General features: G+C 50.2%; 3 protein-coding genes across 7 annotated transcripts; 2 read left to right on the top strand and 1 right to left on the bottom strand.

The window, feature by feature from the left end:
• Positions 1–126: 126 nt before the first annotated feature.
• Positions 127–15386, bottom strand: Taf6 (TATA-box binding protein associated factor 6). Of its 5 annotated transcripts, none has more exons than XM_052754125.1 (15): positions 15293–15386; positions 5921–6136; positions 5424–5510; positions 5156–5309; positions 4895–4951; positions 4664–4783; positions 4018–4163; positions 3836–3913; positions 3622–3723; positions 3328–3510; positions 2648–2722; positions 2419–2544; positions 1273–1446; positions 927–1124; positions 127–651 (listed from the first exon to the last, which is right to left on the bottom strand). In XM_052754125.1, exons 2-15 carry the CDS (start codon positions 6074–6076, stop codon positions 271–273), a joined length of 2037 nt encoding a protein of 678 aa, XP_052610085.1. In that variant the 5' UTR covers positions 6077–6136; positions 15293–15386; the 3' UTR covers positions 127–270. The 5 variants fall into 5 exon arrangements, with proteins under 5 accessions (XP_052610085.1, XP_052610081.1, XP_052610084.1 ...); XM_052754121.1 differs by lacking the exon at positions 15293–15386 and adding an exon at positions 9008–9127; XM_052754124.1 differs by lacking the exon at positions 15293–15386 and adding an exon at positions 8922–9038.
• On the top strand, positions 9374–14724 carry Cnpy4 (canopy FGF signaling regulator 4). Its single transcript, XM_052754137.1, has 6 exons — positions 9374–9583; positions 11494–11620; positions 11704–11800; positions 12908–13030; positions 13621–13738; positions 13824–14724. The coding sequence occupies exons 1-6, from the start codon at positions 9448–9450 to the stop codon at positions 13967–13969; spliced, it is 747 nt and encodes a 248-aa protein (XP_052610097.1). The 5' UTR covers positions 9374–9447; the 3' UTR covers positions 13970–14724.
• On the top strand, positions 15381–17566 carry Mblac1 (metallo-beta-lactamase domain containing 1). Its single transcript, XM_052754136.1, has one exon. The coding sequence runs from the start codon at positions 15487–15489 to the stop codon at positions 16267–16269; it is 783 nt and encodes a 260-aa protein (XP_052610096.1). The 5' UTR covers positions 15381–15486; the 3' UTR covers positions 16270–17566.
• The last annotated feature ends 462 nt before the right edge of the window (positions 17567–18028 follow it).

Genomic DNA, 18028 nt, shown 5'->3' with positions numbered 1-18028 from the left:
AGGCAGTTGAACGGGAAGAGGACATTTTCTTTCTTGTGTCTTTGGATCTGGACAGGAAGAGTCCCAAGACCAGGAAGGTTCCACGGACTCATCCCGTCTGTTGTATGTGACGCAGGGAGGCTCACAAACTTACAAATCCAACTTTTATTCTGAGGAACTTACTGTACAGTATCTAAAAAGAAAAGTCACTAGGGGAAACAACCTCCTCCCTCCCGCGTTCTTGGTGCGTGGAGGAATCTGCACAAGAGGAGGTCAGCAGATGTGATGCTATCACAGAGCAGGCTGAGGGGAGCCAGGTCCAGTCGGCTGGGAGCCATTAGCCTTTGGAGTCCCTGGAGCTGGAGGGGGGCTGTCCCCAGCTTCCTGCTTTCCCCCACAGAGGGCACTGCCCCCCAGTGGGGATGGTGAAGACGATGGAGGAGGGACTGGAGAAGGATGAGAAGGAGGGCCTCCTTTGCCTTCGCCTGTCGGGGGAAGGGAGACCACGATGTATTTCTGAACACTGCCAGGGCCAGCAGGGGCTGTGCTTGGGGGTGCGGTGGTGGCCGTGGAGACCAGCTTGACGATGGGCTGCACGCTGGGAACCGTGGTGGTGACGGGAGAGGTAGTGGTAGAGCCTGAGCCAGGAGCTGAGGTGCTGAGGGACAGGACCTGGGGGAGAAAGGAGGGCAGTATGACTGTGGGGACTATGTGCTGCCTGCCTCACACCTGGAGGGCCTGCGTCATGCTGTCCTTGCTTCCCTCTGCTCCCATGTTCCCTTGCAGTCCCCAGTGAGGGGTCAAGATCCAGGAGACTGCTGCTAGCTTGAGGCCTCCAAGATCCTGACAAGGGGCCCTCCTACCTTCTGAGTTTGAGCCTGGAGGGGTTAGACCTCCACTGGAGACTTTGCCCAGGTGCCCCTGACACCCTCACCCTGGCCCCACACCTGCTGGGTCGAAGAGGCACTGGAAGACGAGGACACCACGATAAACTTGGTTGGAGGAGGAGAAGGCTGCGGAGGGGCAGCAGCTCTAGCAGACACCAGTGTCTGGACAGGCAAGGCAATGGAACCAGGAACCTTCAATAAGCCAGGGGTCCGAGGGCCTGGCTGAGGGGCCTGCGAGAGGGTCAGTGTGGGCCGAGGCTATGAGGAGAGACAGGAAGAAAATGTCAACATTGAAGGCAGACCTAGGTTGCACTTGCTCTTAGCTCTTCATTGGGGGTGGCAGTAGGGTGAGGCTCCCTGAGACTGCTGGCGTTGGCAAGTCCTGTCCCAAACCTCAGCGGCTGACCTGTGTGATGGTGAGTGTGGTCCTGTTGACCTGCTGAGCTTGTAGAGCAGCCTGGGCCCTGGCCTTCACCACATGGGAGCAGAGAAGGGGCCCAAGGGACCCAAATTCTCCCCGGTAGGCATCCTGATTGTCAGGTGGAGGGCGCAGCTTCGCCAGTACTGGGGCACAGTGTTTCTGCAGAGAAGGCAAAGTGAGGGCTGGTACTCTGCAGCAAACGTGAGAGGAGCTCACCCACTGCTGTTGTTGGAGGCCGTGATGAAAGCTACTGTTCTCCCATTAGGAACGCATCTGAGCTGGGTGTGGTGGTTCATGCTGGTAGTCCCAGCACTCATGCAGGAGGACCACTGAGTTCCAGGCTAGCCAGAGCTACAAAGAGAACGTCAAGGCTAGCCTGGACAGTTGGGCTGTCTCAAAATGAAAAAAAGGGCCAAGGAGACTATAGCTCAGTGGTAGAGTGCTTTGAAAACATGCACGTGGCCTAGGTTCAATTCCCAGCAGCACACAGGCAAGAAGGGAAAGGGAGACTGGAGAGGTGGCTCAGAGGTTTAGAGCACTTGCTCTTCCAGAGGTTGCTTGCTCACAACCACCTAGAACTCCAGTTCCAGATTTGCTGCCTTCCTTTGGCTTTTGTGGGCATCTGTACACACAGTGTCCATTCATACAAACATACAAGAAAACTTGTAAAAATAAAAAGGATGATCTCAGTGGGTGTGGTGGTGCATTGCTGTAATCTCAGCACTCAAGAAAGCAGAGGCAGCAGGATTGCCACAGGGCCAGCATGGTCTACCTCACAAGTTCCAGACTAACCAAGGCAAGACCCCATCTGTAAGAGTCAACAAATAAAAAACAAACTGTTTCCTTCCATACGGATTGGCTGGTATGAACAGGATTCGCTGTATCTAGTGATGACATAGATGGGGTGTTCATGTGCCTTGTGTAAGGTGAGGGCAGTGCAGTCCAGAAGTTAGTGACTGTTAAGGCCTCTGTTCCTGTTTGTGCTGAGCTTTCCATGTACACCACAGTGCTGGCCTCTGAAGAGTAAGGGTTAAGATGTGCCTCGTGCTTGCTAAACATTGTAGCTGTGTTTGTGGGAGCTAGGAGTGGAGCTCCTGGGAAGAAGTGGGGGGTATGGTGGGGGTTCGTCACCAGGAGAAGGCTCTGCACATGGTCTGCTCCGATACGGTCAATGTTGCTCAGCACAGGCCCATCCAGGACACTGCGGATCCGTTCCCCTTCCTGCTGCAGCCTTGGCAGAATCAGCGTCTTAATCACCTGGTGGGAAGGAAGGGGAGAAGCCAGACTGGAAGGTCACCAGAGGTCTCTCCCACCCCACATGTGAACGCCCCTCTCCCAGCTCTTCCCTCTGGACACTGACATCATGTCCCAGCTCTGCCAGGCCTGCAATGGAGCCATATCGAGTTGTCCATGGAGTCTTCTCATCTACCCAGCTCTGCAGAGAAAGAAAGAAGAAAAAACCAGATGAAAAGGTTTGGAAAGGCTAACTGCTAAACTAGGCCTGGTGGTACATGCCTGTAATCCTGGTACATATGAGAGAGAGACAGGAAGATTAGAAGTTCAAAGCTGCCAGGCAGTGGTGGCACACGACATTAATCCTAGCACTTGGGAGGCAGGTGGATTTCTATGAGTTCGAGGCCAGCCTGGTGTACAGAGCTAGTTCCAGGACAGCCAGGGCTACAACAGAGAAACCCTGTCTCAAACCCCACTCCCCTCAAAAAAGGTTCAAAGCCATCCTCAGCTACACAGAGTTTAATTAGAGTTAGAGGGTTAGGGTTAGGGCTTGCCTGGGATGCATGACACCCTGTTTCAAAAAAGGAAAGACTAATTGCTAAGGACTGACATCACCTATAAACACTTATAAAGCATTAAGACACAGGTTCAATCAAGACCCTTGGACCCAGTCTCCCTGGCTCGTCTTTGCCCCATGTTCTGGGTATCTTTCCACTGCCAGGTGGGTGAAGTTCTTTCTTTCTTGGGGATAACCCTGGAGAGGTGATTTGCATCATCTGATTCATCTGATACATTTTTGGCACTCACCTTGGTAAATGTCTTGGTGATCCGGGACTGGATGTTGTTGGTGGTTGTGCTGAAATGCTTACAGATCTGGGCCACTAGACGGGCAGCAAAATCCCGGAGTGCCCAGTGATTGTCCACATCCGGCCGCAGGCACAGCTGTCTGCTCACAATGCAGGTCATGACTGCTGGAATCAGCTCGTGCACCTGAGGGAGACCAGGCAACATAAGCCAGTTCTGATACCTGATCTCCTGTGGTGCGGTCAGCAGAAGGGGACCTGACCTTGGAAAAGACAGGAGGTAGGCGAGACCACTCACATATTTCTCTAGATACAGTGTGGGGTTGTCCATCAGGGCCTTCACCATGCGCATCAGGTAGATGAGCAAGGCCAGGTTATTCTGGACCACATTTACACGGACCTAGGAAAGGGAAAATTGGGGGAGGGGCAGAGAGACGCCTCAGATGGACTCCCCTTGCCAACCCCCTTCCTTGGAGCCTCATCCTGGGTCTGGCCTTTCCCAGTTCTCTCACCCCCTCCGAGATGAAGGTACTGAACCGTGGTAGCATCTGATAGAGCCCCGGGTCGGTGGCAATGCTCTGCAGAGCTTCCTGTTGGAGGGGGCAATGAGTCAGGCAGACCATTTACTGTAGGAAAACTACTGCTGTTCCGGGATTCTCCCCTGGTGCGAAGGCAGGCCAGAGGGCAGGCTTACCGCTCTCTTGGCCTCACAGGATCCTACACAGGCTTCTGTGATCTCTTTGTAATACAGCTGCTGTTCCACAGACAGCTCATGGATGCTGCGGGGCTTCAGGCGAAAAGGGGCTCCCTCCAGCAAAGGAGGTGCTTTCTTCTCTTTTCCTGTGTGAATTGGGGAGACAGGCTTGAGAAAGAAAGCTCAGGCTGGGGAGATGGCTCGTCAGTAAAGTGCTTGTCATATAAGAGCTGGGTGCACACTTGTAATCTTAGTGCTGGGGAAAACGGAGACAGGAGGATCCCTGGGGCTTGCTGGCTGGTCAGCCTAGCCTAACTGAAGATTTCCAGGCCATTGAGACCCTGTCTCAAAAAAAAAAAAAAAAAAAGAGGTAGATCACACATGAGGACTGGTAGCTAAGATGATCCTCTGGTCACACACACACCTGCACCTGACACAGAAACACACATACACATGTGTACACATGTACTAAAAAAGCAAGCTCCAGAAGAGGCTTCTGTACAGGGCAAACCCCCACCGCAACATGTAGCCCTTCTCTAGCCTTCTAGGCCTTTCTGGGGTTCCTCTGTCTCTGACTTTATCTACTTCACTGAGGACCATCTGGCTTTGGGATAAGAGCAGGGAGAGGCCTGGCCTGGATCCTCACCTTTGCCATCAGCTGCAGCTGCCCCTTGACCTTTGCCTTTCAGGGGTCCATCTTCTTCTTGGCCTGGCTTTGCTGACTTGAGGGGTTCTGTGGCCTCAGCCTTCTGCTGCTCTTTGGGTGCTGGTGGGGAAGTGGTCACAGGAGGAGTGGTAAGAAGGTGGAGGAGCCCCACAGGACCAGGGATGAGGGAGGAGAAGGAGGAGGCTTGGCTCTGGCCATGGAAAATGTTACCTGGGGGTGGATTCTCTGGTATAGCTGGCTGGCAGCCTTCAATGCTCAGCCAATGTGCTGTAAGGAAGATGTCAAGCTGAGTTACTGGGCATGGACACGGGTGTCACCCCATACAAAGGAAGGTGTGTGTTCCTTCCCGGTCCCCTTCTTGCCATGCACCAGGGATCTCACATTATGTTTGTTTCTTCACTTGTGAGGTTACCCCCAATCACATGCCTCCTTTCCCTCCTCCCCACACACCCAGCTCTACCCTCCCTCCACCTTTGAGGCAGACATCCAGAGGCACCCGAGGCAGAGGGGTGTTGATGATATCACTCAGGTCCACTTCCTTCTCCTCATAGAAGTAAAGCTCCCGGCCCCCACCAGAGGCAAAACGGAAAGGGATGAATTCCTGAGCATGGAAGCCATACAGTGGCTGTATCAGGAGAGACAGAAAAAGACATGAGAAGTGGCCAAGGGAGGCATGGCTACATGTGCATTGTCTCCCCACTCTGAAGCCTCCTGTCCCCTCCGAGTCCCTCCAAATCACCTCCACATTCTTTAACTTCAATGCATAGTCAATGTCACTGGTAGTGAGCTTCTGCCGCTTCCCCATGTGCATGAACTTCAAAGCATCCTAGGGGTTAGGAGGAGAAGAGGTGTTAATCTAAGACCCTGAGGAATATAGCTCAGGGGGTAAAGCACTGCCCAGCATGCACAGGGACCCGAATTCAATGCCCAGCATCACAAAAACAGCATGGTAGGACATCCTGCAATCCCAGCAGTGGGCGGTGGAGGCAGGTTATCCTCAGTTACATAGTAAGCTGAATCCTTTTTTTTGTTTGTTTTTTTTTGTTTTTCGAGACAAGGTTTCTCTGTGTAGCTTTGCGCCTTTCCTGGCTCTCGCTCTGTAGCCCAGGCTGGCCTCGAACTCACAGAGATCTGCCTGCCTCTGCCTCCCGAGTGCTGGGATTAAAGGCGAAAGCCACCACCGCCCGGCAGTAAGCTGAATCTTTAACACAAAGCAAGGCTGGGCAGAAGGGTTACCTGGGCAATCTCCTTGATGCGGTAGCTGACCTCATCTGTCAGTAGTTGGCAAGTCTCCTCTTGAATCTGAGCAATGCCCATGGATTCTGCCACCACCTTCATGGATTCAGAGGGCAACACAGTATTGCTGAGTTTCAGCTTCTTCTCCTCGGCCATACTGGAATTCCAACTCCTGTTCCTGGAAGGATGCCACCCCAGGGTGGAGAGATGGAGCCACTGGTAGTGGGATGGGGCAAGAAGAAAAACAATTCAAAACCTAAACCTGAGCGCCCTCTCTTCTTGCTTCCACTTCAGCTCATCTTGAAAGCAATGCTATCACCCAGTAACTTGGCTTGTCCTTTTATTTATTTACTTATTTTGGACACGGGCTCACTATGTAGCCCAAACACTTCTAATTCCAGCTTCCTGCTTCTGCCTTTCTTTTCTTCTCCTTTCTTTTTTTAAAATTTAATTTTATTTTTGGTCTTTCAAGACAGGGTTTTTGTGTGTAGTCCTGGCTGTCCTGGAACTCGCTTTGTAGACCAGGCTGGCCTTGAACTCAAAGAGATCCACCTGCCTCGGCCTCCCAAGTGCCAGGATTGAAGGCATTCAACACACCCACCCTCCGCTTCTGTTTCTTAAGCACTGGGATTATACGCATGCATTGCCGTGACTAGTGACAATTTGTTTTGTTTTGTCTTACTTTTGGGGACAGGATTTCTATAGCCTAGCCTAGTCTCAAACTCTGATAACAAAAGATAGGCTTGACTCTGGATCCTTCTGTCTTTACCCTCCTAATGCTGGGATTATAGACATATACCTCCATACCCAGTTTTTGTTGTGCTGGGGATGGAACTTAGGGCTTTGTGTCTTCTAGGAAAATACTCTTAAAAACTGAGCTACATCTCCACACCAGTTTTTTGTTTTCATTTATTTTTTTCCTTTTTTTTTTTCTCCCAGGCAGGGTTTCTCTGTGTAGCCCTGGCTCACCTGGAATTTGCTCTGTAGACCAGGCTGGCCTCAAATTCAGAGATCTGCTTGCCTTTGCCTCCTGGGTGCTAGGATTAAAGGTATGGGCCATCACCACCTGACTTTTTTTTTTTTTTTTTTTTTTTAAGTAGGGCCTCTTGTAGCCCAGGCTGGCCTCCTACTCCATAAACAGCCGACGATGAACTTGAACTCCTGATACTGCTATCTATACCTCCCAGGTGCTATAGGCATGTGTCACCACAGCCAGCACAACTCATTCCTGTCTGGACCCTTGAATCACATCCACCAGGTAAGGGCTGGAGGATGTGGCTCAGTGGTCGAGAAGTACTGGTCATGCACAAGGGCCTGGGTTTCATCCCAGCACTGTTTCAAAATGAACCAGGCAGCCCAACCAGACCCTTTTTGGCCCAGGTGACCATTACCTGTCACCTGCTACACTCTAAAAGCCCCTGACAAAGTGTTCCTGTTACTATCTCAGCCTCCCTGCATCTACTCCTTAAAATATTGTGCTGCTGTCAAAATATAAACTAGGTTACCACTTCTTTGCTGTAATGGTTCCCCTTTGACAGCAAACCCTCCCAAAGCCTTCCCTGTCCAGGTGTCGGGGTTAACACTTCTCAATGGACCGCCCTGAGTATCATACCAGGGTGTGCTTCACAATGAGACCCTTGCACAGGGTACACTTGTCATCCAGCACTCTGCAGGGACAGTAAGTCTGAGGCCAGCCTGGACTAGGCAGTAAGTTCCTGTCTAAAGTGGGTTTCCTTTTCAGTTCCCTTTCTCTCATCCTATCTCTGATCACATATCCTTCCTTCTGCCGCTTTATTCTCACACCATTCTCCTTGTTGTCCTTTCAGTCTGACAGACAGACATGCACTTGGTTTTACAGCTTTTGCAGTTGTCTTCCTGAAATGAGCTTGGCTACATGACCTCACCCCCCCTCCTTAGGGACAGGGTCTCATGTAGCCCAGACTGGCCTCGAATTCACTATGTAGACCCCACTGATCCTAACTCCTAGTCCTTCGGCCTTCACCTCCCAAGTGCTGGGATCCCAGGCAAGTACCACCATGCCTGGCTTTACTTCTTTGCCATATTTTCTTCATATATATACACATATATATGTGTATATATCATATATATACACATATACATAATCTCACTCTAGATTAAATCTAGGGCCTTCTACATGTTAAACAACCCCTCTACAAGTGAGTCTCAGTAAGTTGCTGAGGCTTGTCTGGAACTCACTCTAGCCTTGAAACTGAGCTCCTCCTGCCTTTTACAGCTGTGCAGCACCAGGTCTAGCTATCATTTCTTCTTGTTGATCATCCTGACCTCACCAGTGGACAGGAATATGTCTATTATGTTCACTGATCTATTTGGTACCTAGATCGGTACCTGGGACATTGTTAAAATAAAAGAATTTTAAGTCTTAAAGGTGTAAGTGTTCTATAAATACTCGGTATAACAATTACCGAAATGAAAAAGACACAGACTCAAGCTTAGAGTTTACTCTGTAGTCAAAAGGAAAGGAGCTTGCCTGACACTGGACATAGGAAGATCAACCCCAAGAGTGTTCAGAACTGAGTGCTAGGGAGCCGGGCAAAAGAGGCCAAAGGGCACTGGTTCTTTTCAAGCCATGCCAGGTCTTCTCAGACTTTTGTTAAATCTTGTCTACAGGGAATACAATTATTCAGCACATACTCTGTACCTTTGACCAGGTATACAAGAAGTAGTCGGGTCCCGGTCCCCTGCGGTCCCCTCTGCCACTAAGGGTTCATAAAACACTCTAACAGCCTCGGGAGCGTCTCAGATCAGTGGAAGCGACAGGAAGACTTCTCAGAGGACGGATAACTTGAGCTAGATCTGTGCACCATTTTCCTCAGAAGAGAACTGATTCGAAGATTTCCCCGGGCAGCGCTACAGGAGGTTCACAATCCACTACATCTCCCCAACATCCTTCCAGTGCAAACACGCACAGAGTCCCCACGAGCACGGACACACAACCAACCGTCCTCTTCCCAGTTCTCACATGGGCCCTTTCAAAGGGTCTCCTCCCGGATACAACTCAGACCTTCCCCCGCCAGCCAAGCACTGGGAGCAGTAAAAGCCTCTCACCGCTGCCAAAGCGCCGCTCACCCGGCGCTCGGCGCCATCTTGGCCCCGCCCCCTGACAGGAGTAGGTCCTGGCAGAAGCCAAGAGCTTATCACTGCTCTTCCCTACATCAAAACAGATCGTCTCGTCTCACAGTCTTAAATTATATAAAAATTGTATTCTACGTAGATGTGTAAGGATAATATTACTATATTCTAATTACTTCAATCTGTATCTTCACTATCCAGCTGCCAGGACCTTCAGAAGGCGCCACAAAACTGAGGCGGGGAAGCTCAGAGCCATGACGCTCCACCCACTTTCGGGCTAGCTCTGAGCATGCGCTGACCGTCCTACGATGGAATTTTTTTTTTTTTTTTAAAAAAACTTGTGGCCCGCTGCGTCTAAATTTAAAGGGCCCGCTGCCTTCCAGGAGTTAGTCTGAAGGGAAACGGTGGTTGTGTGTATGTGTGGACTGCGTTTTGTTATGGGACCGGTGCGGTTGGAAATACTGCTTTTCATCCTGGCAGCGTACAGTGCTTGGGCAGGGACGACGAAAGAAGAGGAAGATGACACAGAACGTTTGCCCAGCAAATGCGAAGGTATAGAAAAGGAGCTGTTCTTATTTGCATCTGTCTATCCCACCTCCTGCCTCTCTAGCTCTAGCTCTAGGCTCGCTCAAATGGACTAAGATAGATGGGTCACTCGACCATCTTGAAAGTTCTTTGGAGCTTGGTAACTCTTTTTTTTTTTTTTTTTTTTGGTTTTTCGAGACAGGGTTTCTCTGTGTAGCTCTGTGCCTTTTCCTGGAACTCACACTGTAGCCCAGGCTGGCCTCGAACTCAGAAATTCGCCTGGCTCTGCCTCCCGAGTGCTGGGATTAAGGGCGTGCGCCAACACCGCCCGGCGCTTGGTAACTCTTGAATGGGAACAAGGGAGAGAAATCAGAGTTAGGGTGACACTACATTTCCCAGGCAGCATCCAGAAGCAGCCAGGTTTTTCTTGTAGGCTCGGGCCCCAATGGATTGTGGGAATTGTAGTTCGAGGACCTGTAACGCAGTCTACCGAGCATCTTCCTCACTGCGTTTCCCGCCCTGTTAATCACCAGACCTAAATCTGACAGCCTTGCATGGGTGGGGTGTAAGGTTCATACCTTCTAGACATCCTGTGCCCCGCCCTGGCATAGACGCTCGAAAATTACAACCCTGATGACACCCTCCAGGGGTTTAAAGGTGAGTAAGTCAGCAGCTGAAGCTGGTAAACAAAAGATGGGAGACATCACACCACTTAGAAGTTAGTTGCTCATCGGTGTGAGGCTTTGCAGTTGGGGTGTACTGTAGGGATTTCACAGCAAGCAGCGTGGTCTCTGGCTGCATGAGTGAATGCCCCCCAACCGGGAGGGAGCCAGGTCACTGAATATCCTGTGGGTCCCTGGTGTGTTGCCTCCCTGACATTTACTTTTTCTTTGGGTTCTTTCTCTCTTCACCTTACACTCAACTGCATTTTATTATCATTGTTACTCATTACTTGAGTCTAATCTTTCACTTCTTTTTGCATCTGTGTCCCACTCTTCTCCTGGGACTTGTTTTGGTTTTTTTTTTTCATGACCGGGCTTCTCTATGTAGCCCTGGCTACCTTGGAACTCTGTAGATCAGGCTAGCCTTGAACTCACAGAGATCCGCCTGCCTCTGCCTCCAGAGTGCTGGGATTAAAGGCGTGTGCCCGGCCGTAGTTTGTTACTTCTATAGGAGACTTTTCTTTTGAGAGCCCAGCCCACCGTGTGCCAGATCAGGTGCTGGGAAAGACAATGGTGGAAAAGATATGTTCATCCTTATTGAAATTACAATACAGTAGGTGACTTTTGGATGAATTTTACATTTTCTGGTGAGATTAAATCTCTTTAATTAAAAAAAAATTATTTTGTGTATGTGTGTGGAGGTCAGAGGATAACATGGAGGAGTCGGTTCTCTCCTTCCACTATGTGGGTCCTCCAGGTTTGGCAGTGGGTTCCTTTACCTGCCGAACCATCTTATCAGCCCTGGAAACAGGTTTCTTGATTGTAACCCTGGATCACTGTCACTGTATCATCATTGTTTATGTATCAGTCCCAAACTATTCCAGCAGTGTTTCATGGATGCATCATGATGGGTTTTATGCTATCTGTACTTACACATAGGAAAGTAGCTCAATGAGTAATGTCAGAGTGAGAGCAAGTACTTACACAGTGCTCACTACATGCCAGACATGGCTCTAGGGGTTTCCCATACATTGATGGACTTAAATCATCACTCCTCTGTAAGAGACACAGTCTTATCTACGTTTTAGAGGTGAAGAAGTTGAGATACACAAGTGTCACACAGCTACTGTGATTGAGTCGGTCTCCTCCTCCTCCTCCTCCGGCCAGTCTGGCTCCAGAGCGTATGCTTATATGCTCTGCTGCCTTGGATCATGGGCAGAATGACTCAGGAGTCATCCCTTGTCTACATCCCCTTGGGTATCTCCTTATTACCAGTGTGTAAGCTGCTGAGCATGGAGCTACAGGAAGAGCTGAGTCGCACAGGCCGATCTCGAGAAGTACTGGAGCTGGGGCAGGTGCTGGACACAGGCAAGAGGAAGAGACACGTGCCTTACAGCCTTTCGTGAGTCTTATCCACCTTCTAACCAAACCTAGAGGAGCTGCCAGGTTCCTGAAACATCAGTCTTATTTCCCTTGTTCCCACAGTGAGACAAGATTGGAAGAGGCTTTGGAGAATTTATGTGAGCGGATCCTGGATTACAGTGTTCATGCTGAACGCAAGGGCTCATTGAGATATGCCAAGGTCAGGCATTTCTTAGGAAGGGCCCTGCTGATTTTTCTTTTTTTTTTCCTCTAAAGCTTTGTATGTTCCCCTGTATGTTCATGTATGTGTGTGTGTGTGTGCATGTAGAGAGGCCAGAGAACAACTTTGGGTGTTTTTCCTCAGGAGCCATCCACCTTATTTCGTTTTTCCATAATTATTTCATGTGTGAGCATGTGTCACAACATACTACTGAGGTCAGAGGACAACTTGTTCTCTCCAGATTGAACTCAGGTCATGAGGCTTGGTGGGAAGTACCGTTACCCACTGAGACATCTTGCCATACCCACCTTGTTTTTTTGTTTCTTGTTTCTTGAGACAGGGTTTCTCTGTGAAACAGTCCTGGCTGTCCTGGAACTCACTCTGTAGCCCAGGTTGGCCTCAAACTCACAGAGATCTACCTGCCTCTGCCTCCCAAGTCCTGGGATTAAAAGCATGTGCCACCACACACACCCAGCTCCTACCTTGATTTTGAGACAGGGTCTCACTGGCTTACTGACTTTCCAAGCAAACTAGGCTGGCTAGCCAGAGAACGCCAAGAATCTACCAGTCTGTTGTTGCTCAGTGCTGTGATTGTAGGCTTATACCACCACGTCTCTCTCTCTCTCTCTCTCTCTCTCTCTCTCTCTCTCTCTCTCTCTCCCTTTTTTTTTTTTTTTTCCGGTTTTCAAGACAGGGTTTCTCTGTGTAGCTTTGCGCCTTTCCTGGAACTCACTTTGTAGACCAGGCTGGCCTTGAACTCACAGAGATCCGCCTGCCTCTGCCTCCCGAGTGCTGGGATTAAAGGCGTGCGCCACCACCGCCCGGCCCTTTTTTTTTTTAATATGGATTCTGGGGACTGAACTAAGGTTCTCAAAATTTTACTGACTGAACTCTCTCCCCAGCCCAGGACCCTGTTCCTCAGAAGCAGAGACCTTTATCATCTAAGATCCTCAAGGAATATTTGCCAGTCTGTCCCCCCTATTACAGCCAGACTCTCTCACAGAACACACCACGAGTCTCCGGCAGTTGATAAAGCTGGTGTGGTGAAAAGGGAAAAGAAGAGGTGAGGGGGTGGACTGGACTAATACCGAATTTTCCATCCCTCAGGGTCAGAGTCAGACCATGGCGACGCTGAAAGGCTTAGTACAGAAGGGAGTGAAAGTGGACCTGGGGATCCCTTTGGAGCTATGGGACGAGCCCAGCGTGGAGGTCACATTCCTCAAGAAGCAGGTAGGATGGGATGCCACTCTGTCCAGGGAGGTTCGATGTCAGGAATGTCTACCTCTGAGCAGGGAGAAGACGGAGAGTGAGGACTGTGCCATTTATTAAGGCAGGCTCAAAAGCATAGCAGTATTACTACCACTGGGCACCTGCTGGGCACCTACTATGTCCTGGGTTCTGGGCCATACACTACTGCCTTGTTATACTCTCATGTCACAGGTGTGATTACCAGTTCCCACTTTACAGGCTAGAATTTGAGACGCACTGAGTTTTTGAGACAGGATTACTCATAGTCCAGGCTGCTCTGTAACTCACCAGGTAGTTGAGAACAAGCTTGAATATATGACCCTTCTGCCTCTACCTCCCAACTGGGATTACAGGCATTTGCCACCTAGCAGAGTAGATACACTGGGTATTAGATAGTAATAGATACTGGTAAATGTTGAAGGAAGAGAATCACACATAGTACTCCAGGTGTAATCTTCTGGCTGCTGGCTGCCTCTCAAAAGGCAGTGAATGGAGAAGGAAGACAGGGAGTGAAAAGCAGAGGTCTTCCAAGGCCCATCTGAGCAGATCCTCTTCCTGCTCTTCTTCACCAGTGTGAGACAATGCTGGAGGAATTTGAAGATGTTGTGGGAGACTGGTACTTCCACCACCAGGAGCAGCCCCTACAGCATTTTCTCTGTGAAGGTCATGTGCTTCCAGCCTCTGAAACTGGTAAGTGTAGAGGTTGGGCCTCTCCTCTCTTGGCTCCCCTATCCCCAGCATTAATACTGCAATTGTTTTCTCTCGTTCTACCTAGCTTGTCTACAGGAAACCTGGACTGGAAAGGAGAAGATCAGTGATGGGCATGAGAAGGCAGAGGAGGAGGAGGAAGAGGGGGAAGAGGAGGAAGAGAAGATAACCAAGACTTCAGGCAATCCCAAGCATGACCCAGAGGATCTTTGATGGGTGGGTGGGTCATGGGGAGTTTTCTAAACTCTCTCTCTTCCCCATCCCAAGGCTTGTAACTGTCCTTTTCGTATAATCTCAGGCATGGTCCTGGGGACCCAGAATGGCAACATGAGAGGAGAAAAAGGTGGAGAGAAGCTGGGGCAAGTTTTGCCTTCAGTGATGAGTCACATGCAGCCACTTAATTGACCAAGTGTGTGTGGTGACAGTGTTGAAGCTTTTCTCTATCCTTTACTGGTCCTTGCCTGCACCAATTGGTCAGTCATGGTATGAGCTGTGGGAACGTCTCTTTGCTTTTTAAAGGGTCTATTTTAGACCCTTTCAAGGGGCCAGAGGAGGGCTACAGATGTAGCTCAGTTGGTAGAAAGTCTGCCTAGTATGGACAATGATGTGAGTTGGACCACATAAAACCTGATGCAACTCCTCGGTGGCAAACTCCTATAATCTCAGCACTTGAGAAATGGAGGCAAGAATATCAGAAGTTCAAAACCATCACCTAGCTACGTGGCAGTTCAAGACCAACCAGAGCGACACGAGACTCTGTCTCAGACTAAGCCAAAAAGGGACACTCACCAACCTACACACACAACCTGCAAACATGAGACTGTATGCCGTCTATCTGTAAACAAGAACACGGCACTGGCAAAGAGGGACGCAATGCTGATAGGTTAGGTGGTGTAGACATGTGGCCTATTTCATATTTCACAGGTGCCATATTTTCTATATCCCTATTAAACCTTTTTCTATATGAATCGGCTGAGCCCCATTTCAAACATGCTCAGATTATCAATGAGGGAGCACCCAAACAGTGGAGCCTTTGGCCTGCCGTCTATTAACAGCTAGTGGTGTTTATAATTTTGCGCCCAAGGATACTGGCAGGGGTTGGGGAAACAACTGTACCAGAGCGGCGCTACACGTTCATCATCCTAGCACTTGGGAGGTAAAGGCGAAAGGATCAAGAGTTCAGGACTTCCTCAGCTACGTAATAAGTTCGGGACCATCCTGGGCTACATGAGACCCTGTACCAGAAAATAGAGAAAAAAAAAAAAAAAAAACCCACCTCGTTTGTGCAACACGTGGTGTAAACTGCACAGAGCTTAGAATTAAGCGACGTGGCTACCGCTTCATCCACCATAGTTTTTGTATGGGAGCCTGGAAAGAGCAAAATTCCTCCCGTTTTCCCTCCTCCCTCCTCCCACCCCACCCCCGAGTAAAAAAAGACTTAAGGACCGCGATAGTTTGGTTTCAAAGTCGTCAACGGCTAGAGCTAGAATGGAGGGGGAAAAGATATCCTTAAAATGTTGATGGGTGAAGACCTACCGTCTACAAGCCTAAAGGGACACTGGCGAGGTCGCGTGGAAAGGCCGGTAGGGCGATACCATCTTAGGCGATACCACTTTAAGAGCTGGGGGGTGGCAACGAGTTGAGACCGAAAGAGTGGCGGGGCTTGCGGTAGGTGGGAATTCGGAGGTGCTGGGCAGCTGTCCGTGGCTGGGTATAGTTCCTTCCCTGCCATGAGCGGTCCAGTGCGGACCGAGCCGCTGCACGGTGAGACCCCTCTGCTGGCGTCCAGCGACTCCTACTCGGTGGTGGTTCTGCTGCGCGGCTACGCGGAGCCGCAGGGGACCGGCGACGCGGTGCGTGCTGATGGCACTGTGACCCTCGTCCTGCCCCGGGCCTGGGCCTCGGATTCCAGCCGCCGAAGGTCCCAGTCCGCAGACGGCGGCGCGAAGACTGCCCTGGAGGAGGCGGTGCGTGGCCCCATCCTCGTGGACACCGGGGGCCCCTGGGCTCGGGAGGCGCTGCTGGAAGCCCTGGCTAGGCAGGGCGTGGCCCCCGGAGACGTGACTCTGGTGGTGGGGACCCACGGGCACTCGGATCACATTGGGAACCTAGGGCTGTTTCCCCGGGCGGCTCTGTTAGTGTCCCATGACTTCTGCCTTCCCGGGGGCCTCTATCTGCCTCATGGGCTGTGTGAAATGCAGCCCTTGATACTGGGCTCCGGACTGCAGGTGTGGGCCACGCCGGGCCACGGAGGACAGCGGGACGTGAGTGTCGTAGTGGAGGGCACCAGCCTGGGCACCGTGGTGGTGGCTGGTGATGTGTTCGAGCGCCTTGGGGACGAGGACTCCTGGCAGGCCCTGAGCGAAGACCCGGTAGTTCAGCAGCGGAGCCGGGAGAGGATCCTATGTGTGGCCGATGTGGTGGTACCTGGTCACGGAGCCCCCTTTCGGGTGGTCAGGGGAGCAGTGAAGAGTTCGGAGGATTTGGTGTGTGAAGACAAGGAGGCTGCTTAACTGGACTCCTATCAGGAAAGCCCCTCCAGCGAGGAACTGGAGTCAGGGAGACCCAGAGGACACAGAGCAAGCAAGACTTGTCACTTGTCACGTTCAGCTTTGCCAGGAGGCAGCTTCCAAGCAGGATGGAGTGACTGACATCAGCTACCTTTATCACTATCTGCAACCTAAGTAGGACCAAGGACTGGCTCAACTCTGCATCTTCTGTGAGCCTCAGTAAAATGCAGAAAAAAATTTTTTTAATTAAAATATTTATGGGATGTGTGTGTGTCCGTGAAGGACTGAAGGCAACTTGGAGGAGTCAGTCTCTCCACCCTGTGGGTCCCCAGGATTAAGTTCAGGTCGTCAGGTTTGGTGGCAGGCACCTTTACCATCTTGATGAATATTCTTGTTAAGATCTTCCAAAATAAAAAAAGAGACTGGAAGACATACTGTCCTGATATAAATGCAAAATACTGATAGCAATAATCGTTGGGATTGTAACCAGAAGCTGCAAGAGAGGAACATTGTGGCCAATGACTTGTTTCTCCCAGGATGCACTCTGGTGAGAAGGTGCCAGACATGGAGATGAGATGACCCCATAGTCAGCTGACTACTTTTTTTTTTTTTTAAGACAGTCTCATGTACTCCAGTCTGTCTTCAAAGCTGAGGTTGGCCTCGAACTCCTGATTCTCCCAGGATTACAGAATTACAGGCATGTGCAGCCCCACCTGGCTCTCACCTGACTTTAGTTCATTCACTTACTCAGTGAATTCACTCATTGGATAATTAATACCTGTAATGTCTCAAGCACTGATGCAGGTCACGTGATACTTTGACACTGAGCAAATGACAGATTCCCTGCCTCACACAGAAGTCACATTCTGTTCAGGAGACAGATGAGTAACCACAATAGTAGTAGCAACCAAATAATTATAGGTTGTGGCTTGCAGTATACACATGCAGGATGAGGACAAGAGAGAGCAGGGCTGGGGGAGACCGCTTGATGTTAAGAGGTTAGGAAAAGCCTCTGAGTGATGTTGCTTCTTTGTCTGTTTTTTACATTCATTTGTTTTGCAGGGTGTATATGCATGAATTTGAGCTATGGCTTAAACATGGATGTCAGTTGTATTTCTCCTTCAACCATGTAGGTTCTGAGGGTCAAACTTAGGCCATCAGGCTTGGCAGCAAACACCTTTATGAACTGAGTCGTCTCTCTGCCCCCCCCCCCCTTTTAAATTTTAACTTTCTCTTTTAATAAGACAATTGGGGTGGGGGATCAAGCTTGAAACACAATAACACTTATTTTGGCATGGCCCCTGGTTTTTGTTTTTGTTTTAGATTAGGGTCTTTTGTAACCCAGGCTGCCCTTGAACTTGCCGTTTAACTGAGGATGACCTGAACCTCTTGTCTTTACCTCCGAAGTGCAGATGAGTACTTGCAGGAGGTGCAAATGAGTACTAACAAGCATAGTGTGTTCCTTTTGTTCTTGAGACCACCTTGCTCTGCAGCCCAGGCTCACCTAGAATTCGCCGTGTAACCCCAGCTGGCCTCAAAATTCTCAGTCCTCTTGTCTCACCCTCCTGGTTGCTCTGATTACAGGGGTAAAGCCATCACATCCAGCTTGTGAGAAGGTGTTTGACGGAAGAACTGAATGAGGGAAAGCTGCCTCCGTGAGAATCTGAGAGAAGGGTGTTCATGGCAGCAGAATTCTCCGAGCCACAACAGCTCGACCCATTTGAGCAGAAAAAAAGACCCCTGGGGCCCTAGGAAGTAACTC

The sequence above is a fragment of the Peromyscus californicus genome, unplaced genomic scaffold (genome assembly GCF_007827085.1).
Source record: "Peromyscus californicus insignis strain IS unplaced genomic scaffold, ASM782708v3 Scaffold_2__1_contigs__length_46816999, whole genome shotgun sequence".
Lineage (NCBI taxonomy): Eukaryota > Metazoa > Chordata > Mammalia > Rodentia > Cricetidae > Peromyscus > Peromyscus californicus.
The sequence above is the reverse complement of the archived record's forward strand: the minus strand, read 5'-3'. Positions and strand labels throughout refer to the sequence as shown.